At 41.6% G+C, this 21557-nt stretch overlaps 1 protein-coding gene across 4 annotated transcripts in view; it reads right to left on the reverse strand.

The window, feature by feature from the left end:
• LOC128694411 (OTU domain-containing protein 3) overlaps window positions 1-21557 on the reverse strand; it is a 255633-nt gene that overhangs the window by 69350 nt on the left and 164726 nt on the right. For all 4 annotated transcript variants that reach the window (XM_070097989.1, XM_070097990.1, XM_053784517.2 and 1 more), the window contains 2 exons: window positions 20614-20742; window positions 16804-17110 (listed from right to left, as the gene is read on the reverse strand). In XM_070097989.1, the coding sequence (XP_069954090.1) occupies window positions 16804-17110; window positions 20614-20742 (436 nt within the window). The remainder of the gene's footprint in view (window positions 1-16803; window positions 17111-20613; window positions 20743-21557) is intronic.

Consider the following 21557-nt stretch of genomic DNA (forward strand, 5'->3'; position numbering starts at 1 on the left):
TTGGTGTCACCATGTGTTTGCTCCCACTGTGAAAAATTACCTCCTGGAAAATAAATTGGACTGTAAGTGCCTCCTGGTATTAGACAATGCTCCTGGTCATCCTTCAGACTTGGCAGAGCGACTTTCTGGGGACATGAGCTTTATCAAGGTCAAGTTTTGGCCTCCTAATATCACTCTTCTCCTGCAGCCCATGGACCAGCAGGTCATTTCAAACTTCAAAAAACTCTTCACAAAAGCTGTTTCAAAAGTGCTTTGAAGTGACCTCAGACACTCGACTGACCCTAAGAGAGTTTTGGAAAGATCACTTTAGTATCCTCAGTTGTGTAAACCTTATAGGTAAGGCTTGCGATGGAGTGACTAAGAGGACTTTGAACTCTGCTTGGAAAAAACTGTGACCAGAATGTGTAGAAGAGGGATTTTGAAGGATTTGGAGATGACCCTGAGGAGCTTATACCAGTTGTGAAATATATTGTGGCATTGGGGAAGTCCTTGGGTTGGAGGTTAGTGGGGAGAATGTGGAAGAGGTGGTGGAGGAGGACAATGAAGAACTAACCACTGATGAGCTGCAAGAGCATCTGCAACAGCAAGAGGCCACACCTGAGGAAACTGCTTTAAAGGAGGGGAGAGAGAAATTGAAGAAGTTGCCTACTTCAGAGATTAAGGATATTTGTGCAAAGTGGGTTGAACTGCAAACCTTTATGGATGAAAATCACCCTGACACAGCTATTGCAAGCCGTGTTGGCAACCTGTACAATGACAATGTTGTGGCCCATTTTAGGAAAATCTTAACCCTTTGAGGGTCGACAGGCCCTCTCCGAAACTCGTTCTCAGGGTCGGCCAAATTTAAAAAAAAAAAAAAATATTTTTTCTTATGAAAAAATAGTTTTTTTTTCTAAACATTATAGGATAAACAAAAAAATTTTACCATCAATACTTACGGAGATATGGATGCATGAAGTTTGCAGAAAATGAGCCGCGTAAGGCAACAGCGGCGACTGCCGCTCACCCGGTAAACTTTGATTTACTTGTATTTGAAGGTTTGTTGTTCTTTTCACTATTTTATTTTTTCACATAACTTATGTGGCCTATGAGACCAAAGTAAGGTGCAATGTACATATATACACTCGTTGTATACAACACAATAAGCACACAAACATAATTATCAATATATTGTTTACAAAACTTGTTTACAAAAACAAACAATACAAAACATTGTTTATTATTATTGTTCTATAATATATATACCAATATACAGTCACTGAACATATTCCTATTAGTTCTGCAGCTTGTGGAACTCTGAAACATGGTGTCATACACAATGGTGTTTTATCTTTCTCCCTCATTCTATCTCTTTCAATCTGTCTCTCTCTTTCTATCTGTCTGTCTATCTCTGTCTCATAGGTACACATAAATACAAGTATACATAGTATAAATTACCTAGGATAACCCAAGAAATCCAGACAAAGTGCTATACTCTGCTTGAAGATGTGAGTAAAAGTGATGACACAGTCTTGTGGCTCTCTGAGACAGAGAGCTAGACGGATAGACAGATAGACAGGGAGCTTGACAGACAGACAAATAGACAGACAGAAATGTTAGTGTACCAGTACCAGTGTACTAGTGTTCCACCCTCCTCCTCCTCTTCTTCCTCTTCCTCCTCTTCCCCCTACTCTTCCTCCTCTTCCCCCTACTCTTCCTCATACTCTTCCTCTTCCTCTTCCTCCTACTCTTCCTCTTCCTCCTCCTCCTCTTCCTCCTCCTCCTCTTCCTCCTCCTCCTCTTCTTCCTCTTCCTCCTACTCTTCCTCCTCCTCCTCTTCTTCCACTTCCCCCTAATCTTCCTCCTACTATTCCTCTTCCTCCTCCTCTTCCTCTTATTCCTCTTCCTCCTACTCTTCCTCCTCCTCCTCTTCTTCCTCTTCCCCCTACTCTTCCTCCTTCTCCTTCTCCTCCTCGTCCATAGTGTAAATTACAAGGAGTCGGCAGCTGTCAAAGTGACATATTGGCTCATTACTCTTTCCCCCTCCGGCCTGTCAAAACAATGGGGTCGGATGCTGCTTCCCCTCCTCCATTCTATCTAATTATCTTTCTCCCTCATTCTATCTGTCTGTCTATCTCTGTCTCACAGGTACACATAAATACAAGTATACATAGTATAAATTACCTAGGATAACCCAAGAAACCCAGACAAAGTGCTATACTCTGCTTGAAGATGTGAGTAAAAGTGATGACGCAGTCTTGTGGCTCTCTGAGACAGAGAGCTAGATGGATAGACAGGGAGCTTGACAGACAGGCAAATAGACAGACAGAAATGTTAGTATACCAGCAAAAACAAAGGGAGGGCGATGTTCATCTCATCTTTTGGCATCAGCTCTACCCTCATTTACCCTCATCAAACGTCAGCACTTATCAGATGTTATCTCCCCTTATCTTGTTACTGTCATGGGTGAACATTTATTATTACATATTATTATTATTACATATTATTATTATTATGTATTATTATTATTATGTATTATTATTATTATGTATTATTATTATGTATTATTATTATGTATTATTGTTATCATTACGTATTCTTCTTCTTCCTCCTCCTCCTCCTCCTCTTCTTCCTCCTCCTCCTCCTCCTCTTCTTCCTCCTCCTCCTCCTCTTCTTCTTCTTCTTCTTCCTCCTCCTCCTCCTCCTCCTCCTCCTCCTCCTCCTCCTCCACCTCCTCCTCCTCCTCCTCCTCCTCCTCCTCCTCCTCCTCCTCCTCCTCCTCCTCCTCCTCCTCCTCCTTCTCCTCCTCCTCCTTCTCCTCCTCCTCCTCCTCCTCCTCCTCCTCCTCCTCCTCCTCCTACTCCTCCTCCTCCTCCTACTACTCCTCCTCCTCCTACTACTCCTCCTCCTCCTACTCCTACTCCTCCTCCTACTCCTACTCCTACTCCTCCTCCTCCTCCTCCTCCTCCTCCTACTCCTCTGCCTCCTCCTCCTCTTGCCTCCTCCTCCTCTTGCCTCCTCCTCCTCTTGCCTCCTCCTCCTCTGCCTCCTCCTCCTCTGCCTCCTCCTCCTCTGCCTCCTCCTCCTCCTCCATTCTTGGAACAAGTTTGAAGAGCTTGTAGTTCATAATCACTATCATTATCATCACCAATGCTCACATCTGAGTCTGGGATTTTGGAAAATAGGAGTTTCCTCTTTGATTCTGGTACAACTGAACGACGGCCCAGCACCAGAGGTGGAAGGCTGTGGGTTGTCTGGGTTTTCCTCACTATTACCCATATTATGGTCATTAGTTTCGGTCAAAACCTCACCAGAACCTTGAAACTCATCTTCACTGTCACTTCCATCTGTATTAGAACTGTCACTGGGGAACAAAAGTGTCCCAATTCGCCGAGGAGTGAGGAACTTCTTACCGCAGGGCACGGTGGAAATTGTGTACTATGATGGCATTCCCACAATGCACCACTGGGTCCCAGATTTTTTTCCTAATGCGCACACCCACCACACAGACCCATTCTCTCACATCTAGGCTTATCAGCCTTTTCCTGCGAGATTTGAGGCCGCTAGAATTTATGCGTACTAGTACGTCAAAAACCCCTACGCGTAAGACGTACTAGTACGACCAAAACCCTCAAAGGGTTAAAGGAACGCGAGGCACAGAGCTCTATGGACAGATTTGTTGTGCGACAGAGGTCCAGTGACTCTCAAGCTGGTCCTAGTGGCATTAAAAGAAGAAGGGAAGTAACCCCGGAAAAGGACTTGCTACCTCAAGTCCTCATGGAAGGGGATTCCCCTTCCAAACAATAACAACTTCCACCATCTCCCCTCCTCCCATCCCATCAATCATCACCAGATCTTCAATAAAGGTGTCATGTATTCTTTATTTAGTACAGTAGTAATTGTGCATGTCTTCTTCTGTTTGTGTGTAGGAAAATATTATATTTCATGTGGTTAAAATTTTTTTTTTCATACTTTGGGGTGTCAGGAACGGATTACTTTGATTTCCATTATTTCTTATGGGGAAAATTAATTCAGCTAACGATGAGCTCTCAGGAATGGATTAATATCGTTAGGCGAGGGTCCACTGTATACAGTGGACCCCCGCATACCGTTGGCATCACATAACGATTAATCCGCATACCGCTTGCTTTAATCGCAAAAATTTTGCCTCGCATACCGCTTAAAAACCCGCTCACCGCTGTTCGTCCGAGACGCGTCCAATGTGCGCCTTAGCCAGCCTCACATGTTCCGCCGGTGGCATTGTTTACCAGCCAGCCTCCGCGGTAGCATCCAAGCATACAATCGTAACATTTCGTATTATTACAGTGTTTTTGGTGATTTTATCTGGAAAATAAGTGACCATGGGCCCCAAGAAAGCTTCTAGTGCCAACCCTACAGCAATAAGGGTGAGAATTACTATAGAGATGAAGAAAAAGATCATTGATAAGTATGAAAGTGGAGTGCGTGTCTCCGAGCTGGCCAGGTTGTATAATAAACCCCAATCAACCATCGCTACTATTGGTGGTACAGCTGCTGCTGCTGCACTGTCAGCTGCTGCTGCTGCTGTAGCATCGTCTTCTGCTGCTGCTGCTGTAGCATCGTCTGCTGCTGCTGTAGCATCGTCTGCTGCTGCTGCTGCTGTAGCATCGTCTGCTGCTGCTGCTGCTGTAGCATTGTCTGCTGTTGCTGCTGCTGTAGCATCGTCTGCTACTGCTGTAGCATCGTCTGCTGCTGCTGTAGCATCGTCTGCTGCTGCTGTAGCATCGTCTGCTGCTGCTGCTGCTGTAGCATCGTCTGCTGCTGCTGTAGCATCGTCTGCTGCTGCTGAAGCATCGTCTGCTGCTGCTGTAGCATCGTCTGCTGCTGCTGTAGCACTGTTGTTGGTGTGGCTTATTGAGAATATACCAAGAAACAATTAACCCCAGAGGATTTGCCACCCAGGATAACCCAAAAAAGTCAGTGTCATCGAAGACTGTCTAACTTATTTCCATTGAGGTCCTTAATGTTGTCTCCCAGGATGCAACCCACACCAGTCGACTAACACCCAGGTGAACAGGGAAAAATGCCTGGAACTAGTGCTCATATTGGTGAATTTAAAGCCAGCAAAGGTTGGTTTGAGAGATTTAAGAATCGTAGTGACATACACAGTGTGATAAGGCATGTTCTGGAAGAAAATACCAAACAGGACCTACAGTACTCAGGAGGAAACGGCACTCCCAGGACACAGTGTCTCATCAGTCATTGCTGCATCTTCAATAAAGGTAAGTGTCATTTATTCTTCATTTAGTAGACTAGTACATGCACAATATATACTGTGCATGTACTACTCTACCATTGTGCATGTATCCTTCTCTTTGTGTGTAGGAAAATGTATGTTTCACGTGGTAAAATTTTTTTTTTCATACTTTTGGGTGTCTTGCACGGATTAATTTGATTTCCATTATTTCTTATGGGGAAAATTCATTCACATACCGATTATTTCGCATACCAATGAGCCCTCTTGCATGGATTAAAATCGGTAGGCGGGGGTCCACTGTACTAGTAAAATTCCAGAAATCAATATTATATAGGTCGGCACAAAAATAAGCTATGCAAGATCGAAGCCACTAGTGACATGGGTCCCAGACAAATAGATTAAAATAAAAAAAATCACAGACCTGACAAACTGTTTTCAAGGACAACACAGAATTTATATACAGTGGACCCCCGCATAGCGAACTTAATCCGTGCAAGAGGGCTGGTCGTTATGCGAAATGTTCGCTATGCGAATTAATTTTCCCCATAAGAAATAATGGAAATAAAATTAATCCGTGCAAGACACCCAAAAGTATGAAAAAAAATTTTTTTTACCACAAAAAAATGTTAATTTTAGTACACACAAACTGAAAAAGGCATGCACAATTACATGACACTTACTTTTATTGAAGATCTGGTGATGATTGATGGGATGGGAGGAGGGGAGAGCATTATCTTCTTACTGTTTAGAAGGGGAATCCCCTTCCATTAGGACTTGAGGTAGCAAGTCCTTTTCTGGGGTTACTTCCCTTCTTCTTTTAATGCCACTAGGACCAGCTTGAGAGTCACTGGACCTCTGTCGCACAACAAATCTGTCCATAGAGCTCTGTACCTCCCGTTCCTTCAAGACTTTCCTAAAATGGGCCATAACATTGTCATTGAAATAGTCACCAGCACGGCTTGCAACAGCTGTGTCAGGGTGATTTTCATCCATAAAGGTTTGCAGTTCAACCCACTGTGCACACATTTCCTTAATTTTTGAAGTAGGCACAATGGATTCCACAACTGGCATAGGCTTCTCAGGGTTAGCCCCAAACCCTTCAAAATCTTTCTTAATTTCCATACTAATTCTCACCCTTTTTACCACAGGGTTGGCACTAGAAGCTTTCTTGGGGCCCATGGTCACTTATTTTCCAGAAACAGCACCGAAAACACTGTAATAATACGAAATATTCCGAGTGTATGCTTGAATGTTACCGCGGAGGCTAGCTGGTAAACAATGGGACGGGCGGCACATGTGAGGCTGGCTGAGGGCCCACATTGGACGCGTCTCGGACGAAGTTCGCTGAGCGGGTTTTTGTCTACTATGCGGGGCAAAATTTCAGCGAACAAAGCGTTCGCTATGCGGATTGTTCGCTATGCAAGGCGTTCGCTATGCGGGGGTCCACTGTATTTTTTTTTTTATTAACAGATCAGCCATTTTGCACCAAAGCAGGGAGGCCCAAAAAATAAAAACTTACATCATCATTCACTCCATCACTGTCTTGCCAGAGGCATACCTGGAGAGAGTTTACCTGGAGAGAGTTTCGGGGGTCAACGCCCCCGCGGCCCGGTCTGTGACCAGGCCTCCTGGTGGATCAGCGCCTGATCAACCAGGCTGTTGCTGCTGGCTGCATGCAAACCAACGTACGAGCCACAGCCAGGCTGATCAGGAACTGACTTTAGGTGCTTGTCCAGTGCCAGCTTGAAGACTGCCAGGGGTCTGTTGGTAATCCCCCTTATGTGTGCTGGGAGGCAGTTGAACAGTCTCGGGCCCCTGACACTTATTGTATGGTCTCTTAACGTGCTAGTGACACCCCTGCTTTTCATTGGGGGGATGGTGCATCGTCTGCCAAGTCTTTTGCTTTCGTAGTGAGTGATTTTCGTGTGCAAGTTCGGTACTAGTCCCTCTAGGATTTTCCAGGTGTATATAATCATGTATCTCTCCCTCCTGCGTTCCAGGGAATACAGGTTTAGAAACCTCAAGCGCTCCCAGTAATTGAGGTGTTTTATCTCCGTTATGCGCGCCGTGAAAGTTCTCTGTACATTTTCTAGGTCGGCAATTTCACCTGCCTTGAAAGGTGCTGTTAGAGTGCAGCAATATTCCAGCCTAGATAGAACAAGTGACCTGAAGAGTGTCATCATGGGCTTGGCCTCCCTAGTTTTGAAGGTTCTCATTATCCATCCTGTCATTTTTCTAGCAGATGCGATTGATACAATGTTATGGTCCTTGAAGGTGAGATCCTCCGACATAATCACTCCCAGGTCTTTGACGTTGGTGTTTCGCTCTATTTTGTGGCCAGAATTTGTTTTGTACTCTGATGAAGATTTAATTTCCTCATGTTTACCATATCTGAGTAATTGAAATTTCTCATCGTTGAACTTCATATTGTTTTCTGCAGCCCACTGAAAGATTTGGTTGATGTCCGCCTGGAGCCTTGCAGTGTCTGCAATGGAAGACACTGTCATGCAGATTCGGGTGTCATCTGCAAAGGAAGACACGGTGCTGTGGCTGACATCCTTGTCTATGTCGGATATGAGGATGAGGAACAAGATGGGAGCTAGTACTGTGCCTTGTGGAACAGAGCTTTTCACCGTAGCTGCCTCGGACTTTACTCTGTTGACGACTACTCTCTGTGTTCTGTTAGTGAGGAAATTATAGATCCATCGACCGACTTTTCCTGTTATTCCTTTAGCGCGCATTTTGTGCGCTATTACGCCATGGTCACACTTGTCGAAGGCTTTTGCAAAGTCTGTATATATTACATCTGCATTCTTTTTGTCTTCTAGTGCATTTAGGACCTTGTCGTAGTGATCCAGTAGCTGAGACAGACAGGAGCGACCTGTTCTAAACCCATGTTGCCCTGGGTTGTGTAACTGATGGGTTTCTAGATGGGTGGTGATCTTGCTTCTTAGGACCCTTTCAAAGATTTTTATGATATGGGATGTTAGTGCTATTGGTCTGTAGTTCTTTGCTGTTGCTTTACTGCCCCCTTTGTGGAGTGGGGCTATGTCTGTTGTTTTTAGTAACTGAGGGACGACCCCCGTGTCCATGCTCCCTCTCCATAGGATGGAAAAGGCTCGTGATAGGGGCTTCTTGCAGTTCTTGATGAACACAGAGTTCCATGAGTCTGGCCCTGGGGCAGAGTGCATGGGCATGTCATTTATCGCCTGTTCAAAGTCATTTGGCGTCAGGATAACATCGGATAGGCTTGTGTTAATCAAATTTTGTGGCTCTCTCATAAAAAATTCATTTTGATCTTCGACTCTCAGTCTGGTTAGCGGCTTGCTAAAAACTGAGTCATATTGGGACTTGAGTAGCTCACTCATTTCCTTGCTGTCATCTGTGTAGGACCCATCTTGTTTAAGTAGGGGCCCAATACTGGGCGTTGTTCTCGATTTTGATTTGGCATAGGAGAAGAAATACTTTGGGTTTCTTTCGATTTCATTTATAGCTTTTAGTTCTTCCCGCGATTCCTGACTCCTAAAGGATTCTTTTAGCTTAAGTTCGATGCTTGCTATTTCTCTGACCAGTGTCTCCCTGCGCATTTCAGATATATTGACCTCTTTTAGCCGCTCTGTTATTCTTTTCCGTCGCCTGTAAAGGGAGCGCCTGTCTCTTTCTATTTTACATCTACTCCTCCTTTTTCTTAGAGGAATAAGCCTTGTGCATACATCGAGTGCCACCGAGTTAATCTGTTCTAGGCATAAGTTTGGGTCTGTGTTGCTTAGTATATCTTCCCAGCTTATATCGGTTAGGACTTGGTTTACTTGGTCCCACTTTATGTTTTTGTTATTGAAGTTGAATTTGGTGAATGCTCCCTCGTGACTAGTCTCATTTTGTCGGTCTGGGGCTCCTCGCATACATGTCTGAACCTCAATTATGTTGTGATCTGAGTATATTGTTTTTGATATGGTGACATTTCTTATCAGATCATCATTGTTAGTGAATATGAGGTCTAGTGTATTCTCCAGTCTAGTAGGCTCTATTATTTGCTGGTTTAAATTGAATTTTGTGCAGAGATTTAAAAGCTCGTGTGAGTGTGAGTCTTCATCAGAGCTGCCTCCTGGTGTTATTACTGCAACAATATTATTTGCTATATTCCTCCATTTTAGGTGCCTTAAGTTGAAATCCCCCAGGAGCAAGATGTTGGGTGCAGGAGCTGGAAGATTTTCCAGACAGTGGTCAATTTTTAACAGCTGTTCCTGGAATTGCTGGGATGTTGCATCCGGAGGCTTGTAGACTACCACAATGACTAGGTTTTGGTTCTCGACCTTTACTGCTAAAACTTCCACTACGTCATTTGAGGCATTAAGCAGTTCTGTGCAAACAAGTGACTCTGCAATGTACAGGCCAACCCCCCCCTTTTGCCTGTTCACTCTGTCACATCTGTATAGGTTACACTACATGGTTACACTACAGCCCTGAATCGCTTCATAAGAACATAAGAACATAAGAAAGGAGGAACACTGCAGCAGGCCTGTTGGCCCATACTAGGCAGGTCCTTTACAATTCATCCCACTAACAAAACATTTGCCCAACCCAATTTTCAATGCTACCCAAGAAATAAGCTCTGATGTGCAAGTCCCACTCAAATCCAACCCCTCCCACTCATGTACTTATCCAACCTAAATTTGAAACTACCCAAAGTCCTAGCCTCAATAACCCAACTAGGTAGACTGTTCCACTCATCAACTACCCTATTTCCAAACCAATACTTTCCTATGTCCTTTCTAAATCTAAACTTATCTAATTTAAATCCATTACTGCGGGTTCTCTCTTGGAGAGATATCCTCAAGACCTTATTTATATCCCTTTTATTAATACCTATCTTCCACTTATACACTTCGATCAGGTCTCCCCTCATTCTTCGTCTAACAAGTGAATGTAACTTAAGAGACTTCAATCTTTCTTCATAAGGAAGATTTCTAATGCTATGTATTAATTTAGTCATCCTACGCTGAATGTTTTCTAACGAATTTATGTCCATTCTGTAATATGGAGACCAGAATTGAGCTGCATAATCTAGGTGAGGCCTTACTAATGATGTATAAAGCTGCAGTATGACCTCTGGACTTCTGTTGCTTACACTTCTTGATATAAATGCTTAGGCATTGCTGTCTTTTCCGATACATCATTCCAAGTATCTACCTCCACAACCACGACCATCAAGGACATCACCAGTAGTAGACAGGACAAGCTTCCACCCTCTGCAGGGGTATACATAATCCCTCGTAATGACTGCAACAAATTATACATGGGCGAAACATCAAGAGACCTCCAAACACGTATTTCAGAACACCAATATGCAAGCAGGACTGACGATACAAGGAATGCTTGTGTACAACATCGCAATTCACACAACCATTTAATTAACTACAGAAACTCAAGACTTATCGCCACAGAAGACAACACTCAATACTGAAGAATCCTGGAATCATCGCTTATCTCTATAACCAACAATTTCAACCAGAACAATGGCTTCTATAACATAGCTGAACCACTTGCCAAGAAACTTCTTCATCGCTATCTCACATAAGAACATAGAACACTGCAGAAGGTCTGCTCACAACTTGTCCAATACCCCTGCCAAGCTACCCAAGATTTTAGACACTATAACCCCACCCGATAGATCATCAGATGCAGCATTCTCCACCTGACCTCACCATTCTGAACCTGACTATAAATACTCACATACCTTCCACCCCAGGTAGATCTGTTTGTGATTTGAAAAAGCCCACTGTGTGGGCGAAACGTTGTCAATAAACGATCACATTAAACTGTATATGTGTTTATGTTTCCACAGCTAACCCATCTCTTTGGGAAGGACCTACTTCCACTGGGGAATCCCGCCTACCAGTGACTATGCCTTCGTCTGCTACACCTGACGTTACTACATAAGCGCCAGGCTCCTTGCTTCTGCTTCAGAATCTCCACGACTACGGTGCTCTTCGCATCTACTCCAAGGTTGAGGGACTGATTACCTCATCTTCTGTACATAGTCTTACTGTCTTCAAGTTATGTCCTAGAATTTGTATTGATAAAGCCACTGGATGGCGAAACGTCTACATTAAAGATACCCAGATGTTGCAAATGTGTCTTAATTTCATCTTGTCGGTATTATATACCATTCTTGCACAACTACTCAATGTTTTAGCTTCGATCACCCTACTAGGCAGACCGTTCCACTCATCAACTACCCCTATTACCAATGCTCATTTATACATTTTATTAGTGCTTTACATTCATTTGGCATTTTTTTCTGCATGTAAATCTATATTTATGCTAGGGAAGTGGCTAGGGAAGTGACCCCTGAAGTGACCTAGAGTCTTTATGGAGGGGGATTCCCCTTCCAAACAATAACCTCTCTTCCCTCTCTCCTCCTCCCTGTCTTCCATTCATCAACAACAGCCTTCAATGGAAATAAATGGTATAAAATACAGACAAAATGGAAATATAAACACATATGCAGTATAATGCGATCCTTTATTGACAACGTTTCGCCCACACAGTGGGCTTTTTCAAGTCACAAACAGATCTACCTGGGGTGGAAGGTATGCAAATATTTATAGTCAGGTTCAGAATGCTGAGGTCAGGTGGAGAATGCTGCATCTGATGATGTACTGAGTGGGGTTGTAGAGTCTAAAATCTTGGGTACCTTGGAAGGGAGATTGGATAAGTTTGTGAGCAGACCTTCTGCAGTGTTCTTCCATTCCTATGCTCTTATGTGGGACATTACCAGTGATAGACAGGACAAGCTTCCACCCTCTGCAGGGGTATACATAAACCCTTGTAATGACTGCAACAAATTATACGTGGGCGAAACATCAAGGGACCTCCAAATGCGTATTTCAGAACACCAATATGCAAGCAGGTCTGATGATACAAGGAATGCCTGTGTACAACACCGTAATTCACATAACCACTTGATAAACTACAGAAACTCAAGACTTATCGCCACAGAAGACAACACTCAATACCGAAGAATCCTGGAATCATCACTTATTTCTATATCCGACAACTTCAACCAGAATAATGGCTTCTATAACATAGCTGAACCACTTGCCAAGAAACTTCTTCATCGCTATCCCACATAAGAGCATAGGAATGGAAGAACACTGCAGAAGGTCTGCTCACAAACTTATCCAATCTCCCTTCCAAGCTACCCAAGATTTTAGACTCTATAACCCCACTTGGTACATCATCAGATGCAGCATTCTCCACCTGACCTCAGCACTCTGAACCTGACTATAAATACTCGCGTACCTTCCACCCCAGGTAGATCTGTTTGTGACTTGAAAAAGCCCACTGTGTGGGCAAAACATTGTCAATAAAGGATCACATTATACTGCATATGCATTTATATTTCCAACAGCCTTCAATAAAGTTAACTGTCATGTTGAATGTTCATTCTTTTGTGCATGTAAATCTATCTTTTAGGTAAAAAAAAAAAAATTTGTTGTTGATACTTCTGGGTGTCTGGAACGAATTAACTGGATTTACATTATTTCTTATGGGGAAAATTGATTCGAAAATCGTCTATTTTGATAATAGTCCCACTTCCAGGAACGGATTAAGGACGATAATTGAGGGATCACTGTATATATTATCATGTACCACTCTCTCCTCCACTCCAATGAGTACATGTTCAAGACTTGCAGGCATTCCCAATAGTTTAGGTGCTTTACTGGCTTAATGTGAGCCATAAACGATCTCTGTATTTGTTCCAGCTCCAATATTTCTCCTGCCTTGAATGGGGTCGTCAGCACTGAGCAATATTCTAAGTGAGGGAGCACTAGCGATTTGAAGTGTCACCATCGGCATTATTTCCCTTGTTTTGAAAGTTCTCAATACCCACCCTGTCATCTTCCTGGCTGTCATGATCTTGGCCTTGTTATGGTCTTTAAAAGAAATGTCCGCTGACATAATTATTCCTAGGCCTTTTACGTGTTTCTTACGTTCTTTTTGGTGACCCTCTTGAGTTTTGTATATAGTGCTCCTTTTGAGTTCTTTCCATACCTAAGCAGCTGGAACTTATCACCATTGAACGTCATGTTGTTCTCTACTGCCCACTGGAAAACCCTGTTTATGTCTTCCTGTACTTTTTCAGTGTCCTCTACCGTACTGGCTTTCGTGCTTATTTCAGTGTCATCTGCAAATGATGATACAAAAGTGTGCCGGTTGTTTTTGTCTATGTCTGCTATGAGGATGAGGAACAGCAGAGGTGCCAGGACAGTGCCTTGGGGCACTGAGCTTTTGACCTCACTGATGCTGGATCTTGCCCTGTTCACTACTACTTTTAGTGTTGTGTGTGTTAGAAAACTGAAAATCCATCTGCCTACCTTCCCCGTAATGCCCATGGCCTTCATTTTATGCGTTATCACTCCATAATCACATTTGTCAAACGCCTTTGCAAAATTTGTGTAAATCACATCTGCGTTTTGGCCATCTTCCAGTGCCTCCGTAATTCTGTCATAATGGTTCAGCAGCTGTGACAGACATGATCATCCTGCTCTAAAACCATACTAGTTCGGGTTATGTTGGTTGTGCTGGTCCATGAAATTTGTAACCTGCCGTCTCATCACTCTTTCGAAGATTTTTATGATGCGAGAGGTTAGGGCTACTGGTCTGTAATTTTTAGCTAGTGCCCTACTGCCTCCCTTATGCAAAGGAACTATGTCTGCACTCTTTGCTTCCTTGGACAAAGTTCTTTGTCTCCACAGACTCCTCAGTGCACCACTCACTTTTTTTCCTCTTCGTCAATTCTATGATTCACCTCATTTTTCAGACCCATCTGCTGACACATACACTCCTAAATATCTGAATACATTCACCTCCTCCATACTCTCTCCCTCCAATCTGATATCCAATCTTACATCACCTAACTTTTTTGTTATCCTCATCACCTTACTCTTTCCTATATTCACTTTTAATTTTCTTCTTTTACACATTACCAAACTCATCCACCAACCTCTGCAACTTCTCTTCAGAATCTTCCAGAAGCACAGTGTCATCAGCAAACTTCCACTTCGTGTTAGATTCTTTATCTTTTAACCCTTTCAGGGTCCAAGGCCAAAATCTGAAGTGGTGCCCCAGTGCCCAAGAATTTAAAAAAAAAAAATTTTTCTTATGAAATGGTAGAGAATCTTTCTGTGAAGATAATAAGACAAAAAGTACGAAATTTGATCGAAAATTGACGAAATTATGCTCTCGTGAATTTTGATGTGTTGGCAATATTTACGAATCAGCAATTTTGCAGACTTTGACTCCCATTTTAGGCCAATTACATTATTCCAGTCAACCAAATTCTTAGCTATTTCACTAGTATTACTTCTATTCTATCGACTGAGCACAAGAAATCGCCAAGTCAACTGTTTCAACTACAAAATAAAGTGATCGGAAATTGGTAATTTGGCCAATTTAACACAAAGTTCAAAATACAGTGGACCCCCGGTTAACGATATTTTTTCACTCCAGAAGTATGTTCAGGTGCCAGTACTGACCGAATTTATTCCCATAAGGAATATTGTGAAGTAGATTAGTCCATTTCAGACCCCCAAACATACATGTACAAACGCACTTACATAAATACACTAACATAATTGGTCACATTCGGAGGTAATCGTTATGCGGGGGTCCACTGTATTCCAATTTCAAAATAGGGTCCAGAATAAACAATGTAGGTATTCCTGGCACTAAACAAACATTTCCTCTGTTCATTAGTTACGTTTTGAGGCTTTACAAATAAATTCCATTTTTATTTTTTATTCACATAATGAATTTTTATTCACACCAAAAAAAAAAGATTTACTGTTATGCAATATTGTAATAATTGTATAAATATCATCACCACATTTGTGAATGTATATTAGACCCACCAGCTGGCGTGTATTAGACGTGTGAGGTCTTTTGTTTACTCTTGAACATCGGCAAAAATTGAACATTTCCGCTAATTTGAGCTCAGTTTCAAGCCATTTCCAGTGCTAAAACCAATCAAAATCATCTCTACTTCTGTAATATGTCTTCCATTCAATCAAATGAGACCAAGAAACCGCAAATACAACTATAAAAAACATAGGAAAAAACACTGCAAAGTTGCTGTTTTAATCGAAAATCACAGTCTCAGTTTTTTTCTCTCATTATACACAGTGTGCTGCAGGATTTGTTTTATGTGGTGCACACATACCACACAGTTGTATTCTCTCATATCTAGGCCCAAATTTACCACTCACAGTTTATCAGAGTGAGCTGAGCTCATGGCGTAGATCTATGGTTTGGACCCTGAATGTAAAGCCGTAGATCTACAGGACGGACCCTGAAAGGGTTAATCCAACACTTCTTGCCAACACCCGAACATTCATTTCTTTTACAAACCCATCTGTAAATATATTGAACAACCATGGTAACATCACGCATCCTTATCTAAGGCCTACTTTTACTGGTTAATAATCTCCCTCTCTCCTACATACTCTAACTGAGCCTCACCATCCTCATTAAAAACTCCTCACTGCCTTCAATAACCTACCTCCTATTCCAAACATTTGCAAAATCTGCCACAAGACACCTAAAAGTATGAAAAAAAAAATTACCACATGAAATATTAAGTTTAATGCAATAGAATAATTGCAATAACAACAATAACAATAGAATAATTGACACTTACCCTTAATGAAGATCTGGTGATGATTGATGGGATGGGAGGAGGGGAGAGTGTTGAACCTATTGTTTAGAAGGGGAATCCCCCTCCATTAGGACTTGAGGTAGCAAGTCCTTTTCCGGGGTTACTTCCCTTCTTCTTTTAATGCCACTAGGACCAGCTTGAGAGTCACTGGACTTCTGTCGCACAACATATCTGTCCATAGAGGCCTGTACCTCTCGTTCCTTTATGACTTTCCTAAAGTTGTTCACAACATTGTCAGTGCAATAGTCACCAGCACAGCTTGCAACAGCTGTGTTAGGGTGATTTTCATCCATAAAGGTTTGCAGTTCAACCCACTGTGCACACATTTCCTTAATTTTTGAAGTAGGCACAATGCATTCCACAACTGGCATAGGCTTCTCAGGGTTAGCCCCAAACCCTTCAAAATCTTTCTTAATTTCCATACTAATTCTCACCTTTTTTACCACAGGGTTGGCACTAGAAGCTTTCTTGGGGCCCATGGTGACTTATTTTGCAGAAACAAGCACCAAAAACAGTGATAATATGGATAATATGGAATGTACCGAATGTATCCTTAGATGCGCGCACACTGGCTGGCTTGTAAACACTGGCACACACGGGGCAGTTCAGGCCACACGTGGACACGTCTCGTACGAATCGTATCACATACCAGGTTTTGTAACGGGAACTGAGGCAAATTTTTTGCGATATAATGCATCGGATACCGGGTTTATCGGATACCGGATTTATTGGATACCGATAGCATCGCGAACGGGGGGTCCACTGTATTATACTGTACTTACTATACTGTAAATATTTAACCAATGCTCGTGTACAAGTGCAAAATACAAAGTTCATCCTTTCCTTACGTAGCTTATACTATACTTACCCTTATACTGAAGAACAAAAAAAGTGAGTATGGAATTGATAGCTTCATGAACATCAAAGTCGTGAGCCTCAAGTTGTTTGCGAATGAGATGCAAATCCTCACACCCAGTTTGATCCATGACCATGTGTTCAGCTTTAGAGAGACCTTCATACACTGGTTCTGAGTAATCATAACCTTCCCCTGACCAGGTATATTCTTCACTTGCATAGTCTTGAGAGTAGTCTTCAGGATAATCACTAGTATACTCTTTGTCAGAACTCTTGCTTCCATTCTTCTTTTTATCTTTACCATCTTCTGAGTCCTGAACCTATGGTTAAGTAGAAAGTAACAGGAAAATCAAAGAATGATTATACTGCAAGTTAATTATATTTATATACTACATTTTATATGTATATCACTAAAATTTTATTTATCATCATTTAAAATATACTTCATTACATTCTCTTAGGAATCATAGCCTATAAAATAACTTGATACTGTGACACACAACAGACAAAAGGTATAACACTAGTGATGGCACAATGCAATTTTTCTGGCAGATACCAACAGTGATACTCAATTTCAGGCCAATTCTGATACTTTCTTCAAAATCTTATATTTTAAGTGTTTTTGATATCTATATTAAACATAATATTTAAGGGAGTTGACGTGTCAGCAGATGGATTTACGAAGGATGAGGTTAATCATAGAAATGATGAAGGAAAAAAGGAGAGTGGTGCGTTGAGGTATATGTGGAGACAAAAAACGTTATCTATGGAGGCAAAGAAGGGAATGCACAGTGTGAAAGCTTATTTAGGTACAGGTATACATAAGTACAGTGGACCCTCGCCTAACGATGTTAATCCGTTCCCGAGAGCTCAATGTTAGGCGAAATTATCGTTAGCCGAATTAAATTTCCCAATAAGAAATAATGGAAATCAAATTAATCCGTTCCTGACACCCCAAAGTATGAAAAAAAAAATTTTTTACCACATGAAATATTAATTTTAATACACACAAACTGAAGAAGACATGTACAATTACATGACACTTAACTTTATTGAAGATCTGGTGATGATTGATAGGATGGGAGGAGGGGAGAGTGTGGATGGTGTTAATGTTTAGAAGGGGAATCCCCTTCCATTAGGACTTAAGGTGTCAAGTCCTTTTCCGGGGTTACTTCCCTTCTTCTTTTAATGCCACTAGGACCAGCTTGAGAGTCACTGGACCTCTGTCGCACAACAAATCTGTCCACAGAGGCCTGTACCTCAAGTTCCTTTATGACATTCCTAAAGTGTTTCACAACATTGTCAGTGTAAGTCACCAGCATGGCTTGCAATAGCTGTGTGAGGGTGATTTTCATCAAGAAAGGTTTGCACTTTAAGCCACATTGCACACATTTCCTTAATCTTTGAAGTAGACAACTTCCTCATTTCTCTATCCCCTTCTCCAGAGCAGTTTCCACATCTTACCCAGTAACCTCCAACCCCAAGGACTTCCCCAATGCCACAATTGATTCTACAACTGGCAAAGGCTTCTCAGGGTTAGCCTCAAATCCTTCAAAATCCCTTTTGTCTACACATTCTGGCCACAGTTTCTTCCAAGCAGAGTTCAAGGTCCTCTTAAGTCACTTCCTCCCAAGCCTTACCTATAATGTTTACACAACTGAGGATGCTAAAGTGATCTCTCTAAAACTCTCTTAGAGTCAATTGAGTTTCTGAGGTCACTACACAGCACCTTTCAAACATAGCTTTTGTGTAGAGTTTTTTGAAGTTTGCAATGACCTGCTTGTCCATGGGCTGCAGGAGAGGAATGGTATTAGGAGGCAAAAACTTGACCTTAATGAAACTCATGTCCCCAGAAAGTCGCTCTGCCACGTCCGAAGGATGACCAGCAGCATTGTCTAATACCAGGAGGCACTTAAGGTCCAATATATTTTCCAGGAGGTAATTTTTCACAATGGGGGCAAATGCATGGTGTAACCAGTCATAGAAAAGGTCTCTAGTGACCCATGCCTTACTGTTTGCCTTTCACATCACACACAAATTAGCCTTGAGGACATTGTTTTTCCTGAACACTCTGGGAGTTTCAGAGTGATACACCAATAAAGGCTTCACTTTGCAATCACCACTAGCATTAGCGCACATCAACAGAGTAAGCCTGTCTTTCATAGGCTAATGTCCTGGGAGTGCCGTTTCCTCCTGAGTAATGTAGGTCCTGCTTGGCATTTTCTTCCAAAATAGGCCTGTTTCGTCACAATTAAACACTTGTTCAGGTTTCAATTCTTCACTGTCTATGTACTCCTTGAATTCCTTCACATACTTTTCAGCTGCTTTTTGGTCCGAACCGGCAGCCTCACCATGCCTTATCACACTATGTATGCCACTACGATTCTTAAATCTCTCAAACCAACCTTTGCTGGCCTTAAATTCACTCACATCACCACTAGTTGCAGGCATTTTTCTAATTAAATTGTTATGCAACTTCCTAGCCTTTTTACATATGATCACTTGAGAGATGCTATCTCCTGCTATCTGTTTTTCATTTATCCACACCAATAACAGTCTCTCAACATATTCTATCACTTGCGATCTCTGTTTCGAAAACAAAGTTGCACCTTTGGCAAGAACAGCTTCCTTGATTGCCGTTTTCTTGGCCACAATAGTAGCGATGGTTGATAGGGGTTTTGTGTACAACCTGGCCAGCTCGGAGACACGCACTCCACTTTCATACTTAGCAGTGATCTCTTTCTTCATATCCATAGTAATTCTCACCCTTTTTGCTGTAGGGTTGGCACTAGAAGCTTTCTTGGGGCCCATGACGACTTATTTTGCAGGTGCAATCACTAAAAACGCTGTGATAATATGAAATGTTCCGACTGTATGTTTGGATGCGACCGTGGTGGCTGGCTTGTAAACATTGGCACCCACGGGACAAGTGAGGCGCGCTCAGGCCACATGTGGACGTGTCTCGAACGGAACGAATCGCATTGGGTGAGAACACCGTAAAGTGGGGCCCTACTGTATATCTCACATCTGCTGAACAGCAGAAGTTGCAAGATTCTATATGAGGCAGAATTACATTCACACCCTAGGTATGCTCCACTTTCTTGGATTGCCTGCCCTCCGTCTCATCTGCGACTTCTTGACAAATAGAGATCAGAGCAAGATGACTCATCTCTGACCTGGACTCAGCCTGGATAGCTCTGTCATTTCAGCAGAGCCTTCAACACAGGAGAGATGTGGGCAGCCTTACTGTTATGTACAAGGCCAATATTGTCCAAGTACCACACTTGGCTCCCCTTCCAAGACAGCAAGAAGTGAACTTCTACACAACAAGATGGGGAGCCAACAGCAACTACACTCTGACCAACTACACTCCAGAATATCACTACAACTGAGATGATTTATTCCTAGGATGACTCAAGTCTGGAACATGTCCGTACAGCATAATGACATCAACGAAATAAAGTCAGTTGATTAAATGAAATTGCTGGCCCACAGATGGCCCCAACTTCATCCTGCTCCTTATTTGTATGAATGTCTCATAACAATAAAAAGGCTTACAAATGAGCTGATGTAGGTAACAGCTCTTAGCTGTTGGGAACTTTAACCTAAACTTGTAAAACACTGTGTAAAAAAAAAAAATTAAAAAACAAGAATGAAATATTTTGAAAATAGATTTTAAGAGTCTCACAACAAGTATATTATCTGAATAAGTTAAACAAAAATGTTTCTTAAAGGTAATGAAATGAAAGCAACTGAGTATTGGTAATGTTAACTCTTTAAAATGCAACTAGAGGAAACAGTAGGTGTGAAAAAATGTACTTACAGATAACTTGATGCAAGCAGGACTGGAGGAATTATGATCGTTAATTTTACGCACACTGTTGTAATGGTCTCCGTTATGATAGGATATGTGAAGCTCTGGCATATTTTTTTTGCCCTCTCTGCCACAGATCTACAGAATAAATATTACAAAATTTTACTGCTATATATGATTTAAATAAAATACAAAAATATTATCAAGAGCTAAAAACAATGACAAAGGTTCAAAATGAGGTTTACGTACCTGGGACTGAATACAGTGGAACCTCTGCTTATGAACTTAATCCATTCTGTGACTTTGTTCATATCTTGATTTGTTTATGTGCTGAGTTTATTTTCCTCATTTAAATCAATTGAAAAGTCATTAATCTGTTGCAGCGGAATCGCTGCTCTCAGAGGCAGGAAAAATACACTTCAATATAATGCTAATATCAACTCTACAGCTTATTTATCTATCCCAATTGATCTAATATGGCATAATAAACAGTATAAATAACATAGAAACATGATATATACTATAGAATGAATAAAATAAGATATAATATGGCAAGTGGAGGCAGCCATAAACATTCCTGCAGTGTTGTGGTATTCACTGCCATCTAGTAATGGCCTTTCAAAGCAGTCTACTATTACAATTATTATTAAAGTGCATTATTATTATTATATTATAATACATGTTATTATTATATTATTATTATTATACATATTATCATTATACATATATTATTATTATTATTACATCTACCCTCCAACTTACGACCTGCTCGACATACGACTGCTCAACTTATGATCATGTTTTGTATGCCAAATTTCTGGGAAAAAAATGAAATACCAAAAAATGAAATACCAAAATTAAACAATAAAATAAAATCATTACAAAAATGTGATGGTGATATTCAGTACTAAGGTTCAACTTACGTCCATTTTAACTTATGACCAGTTGGTCAG

This window comes from Cherax quadricarinatus, chromosome 60, assembly GCF_038502225.1.
Source record: "Cherax quadricarinatus isolate ZL_2023a chromosome 60, ASM3850222v1, whole genome shotgun sequence".
Lineage (NCBI taxonomy): Eukaryota > Metazoa > Arthropoda > Malacostraca > Decapoda > Parastacidae > Cherax > Cherax quadricarinatus.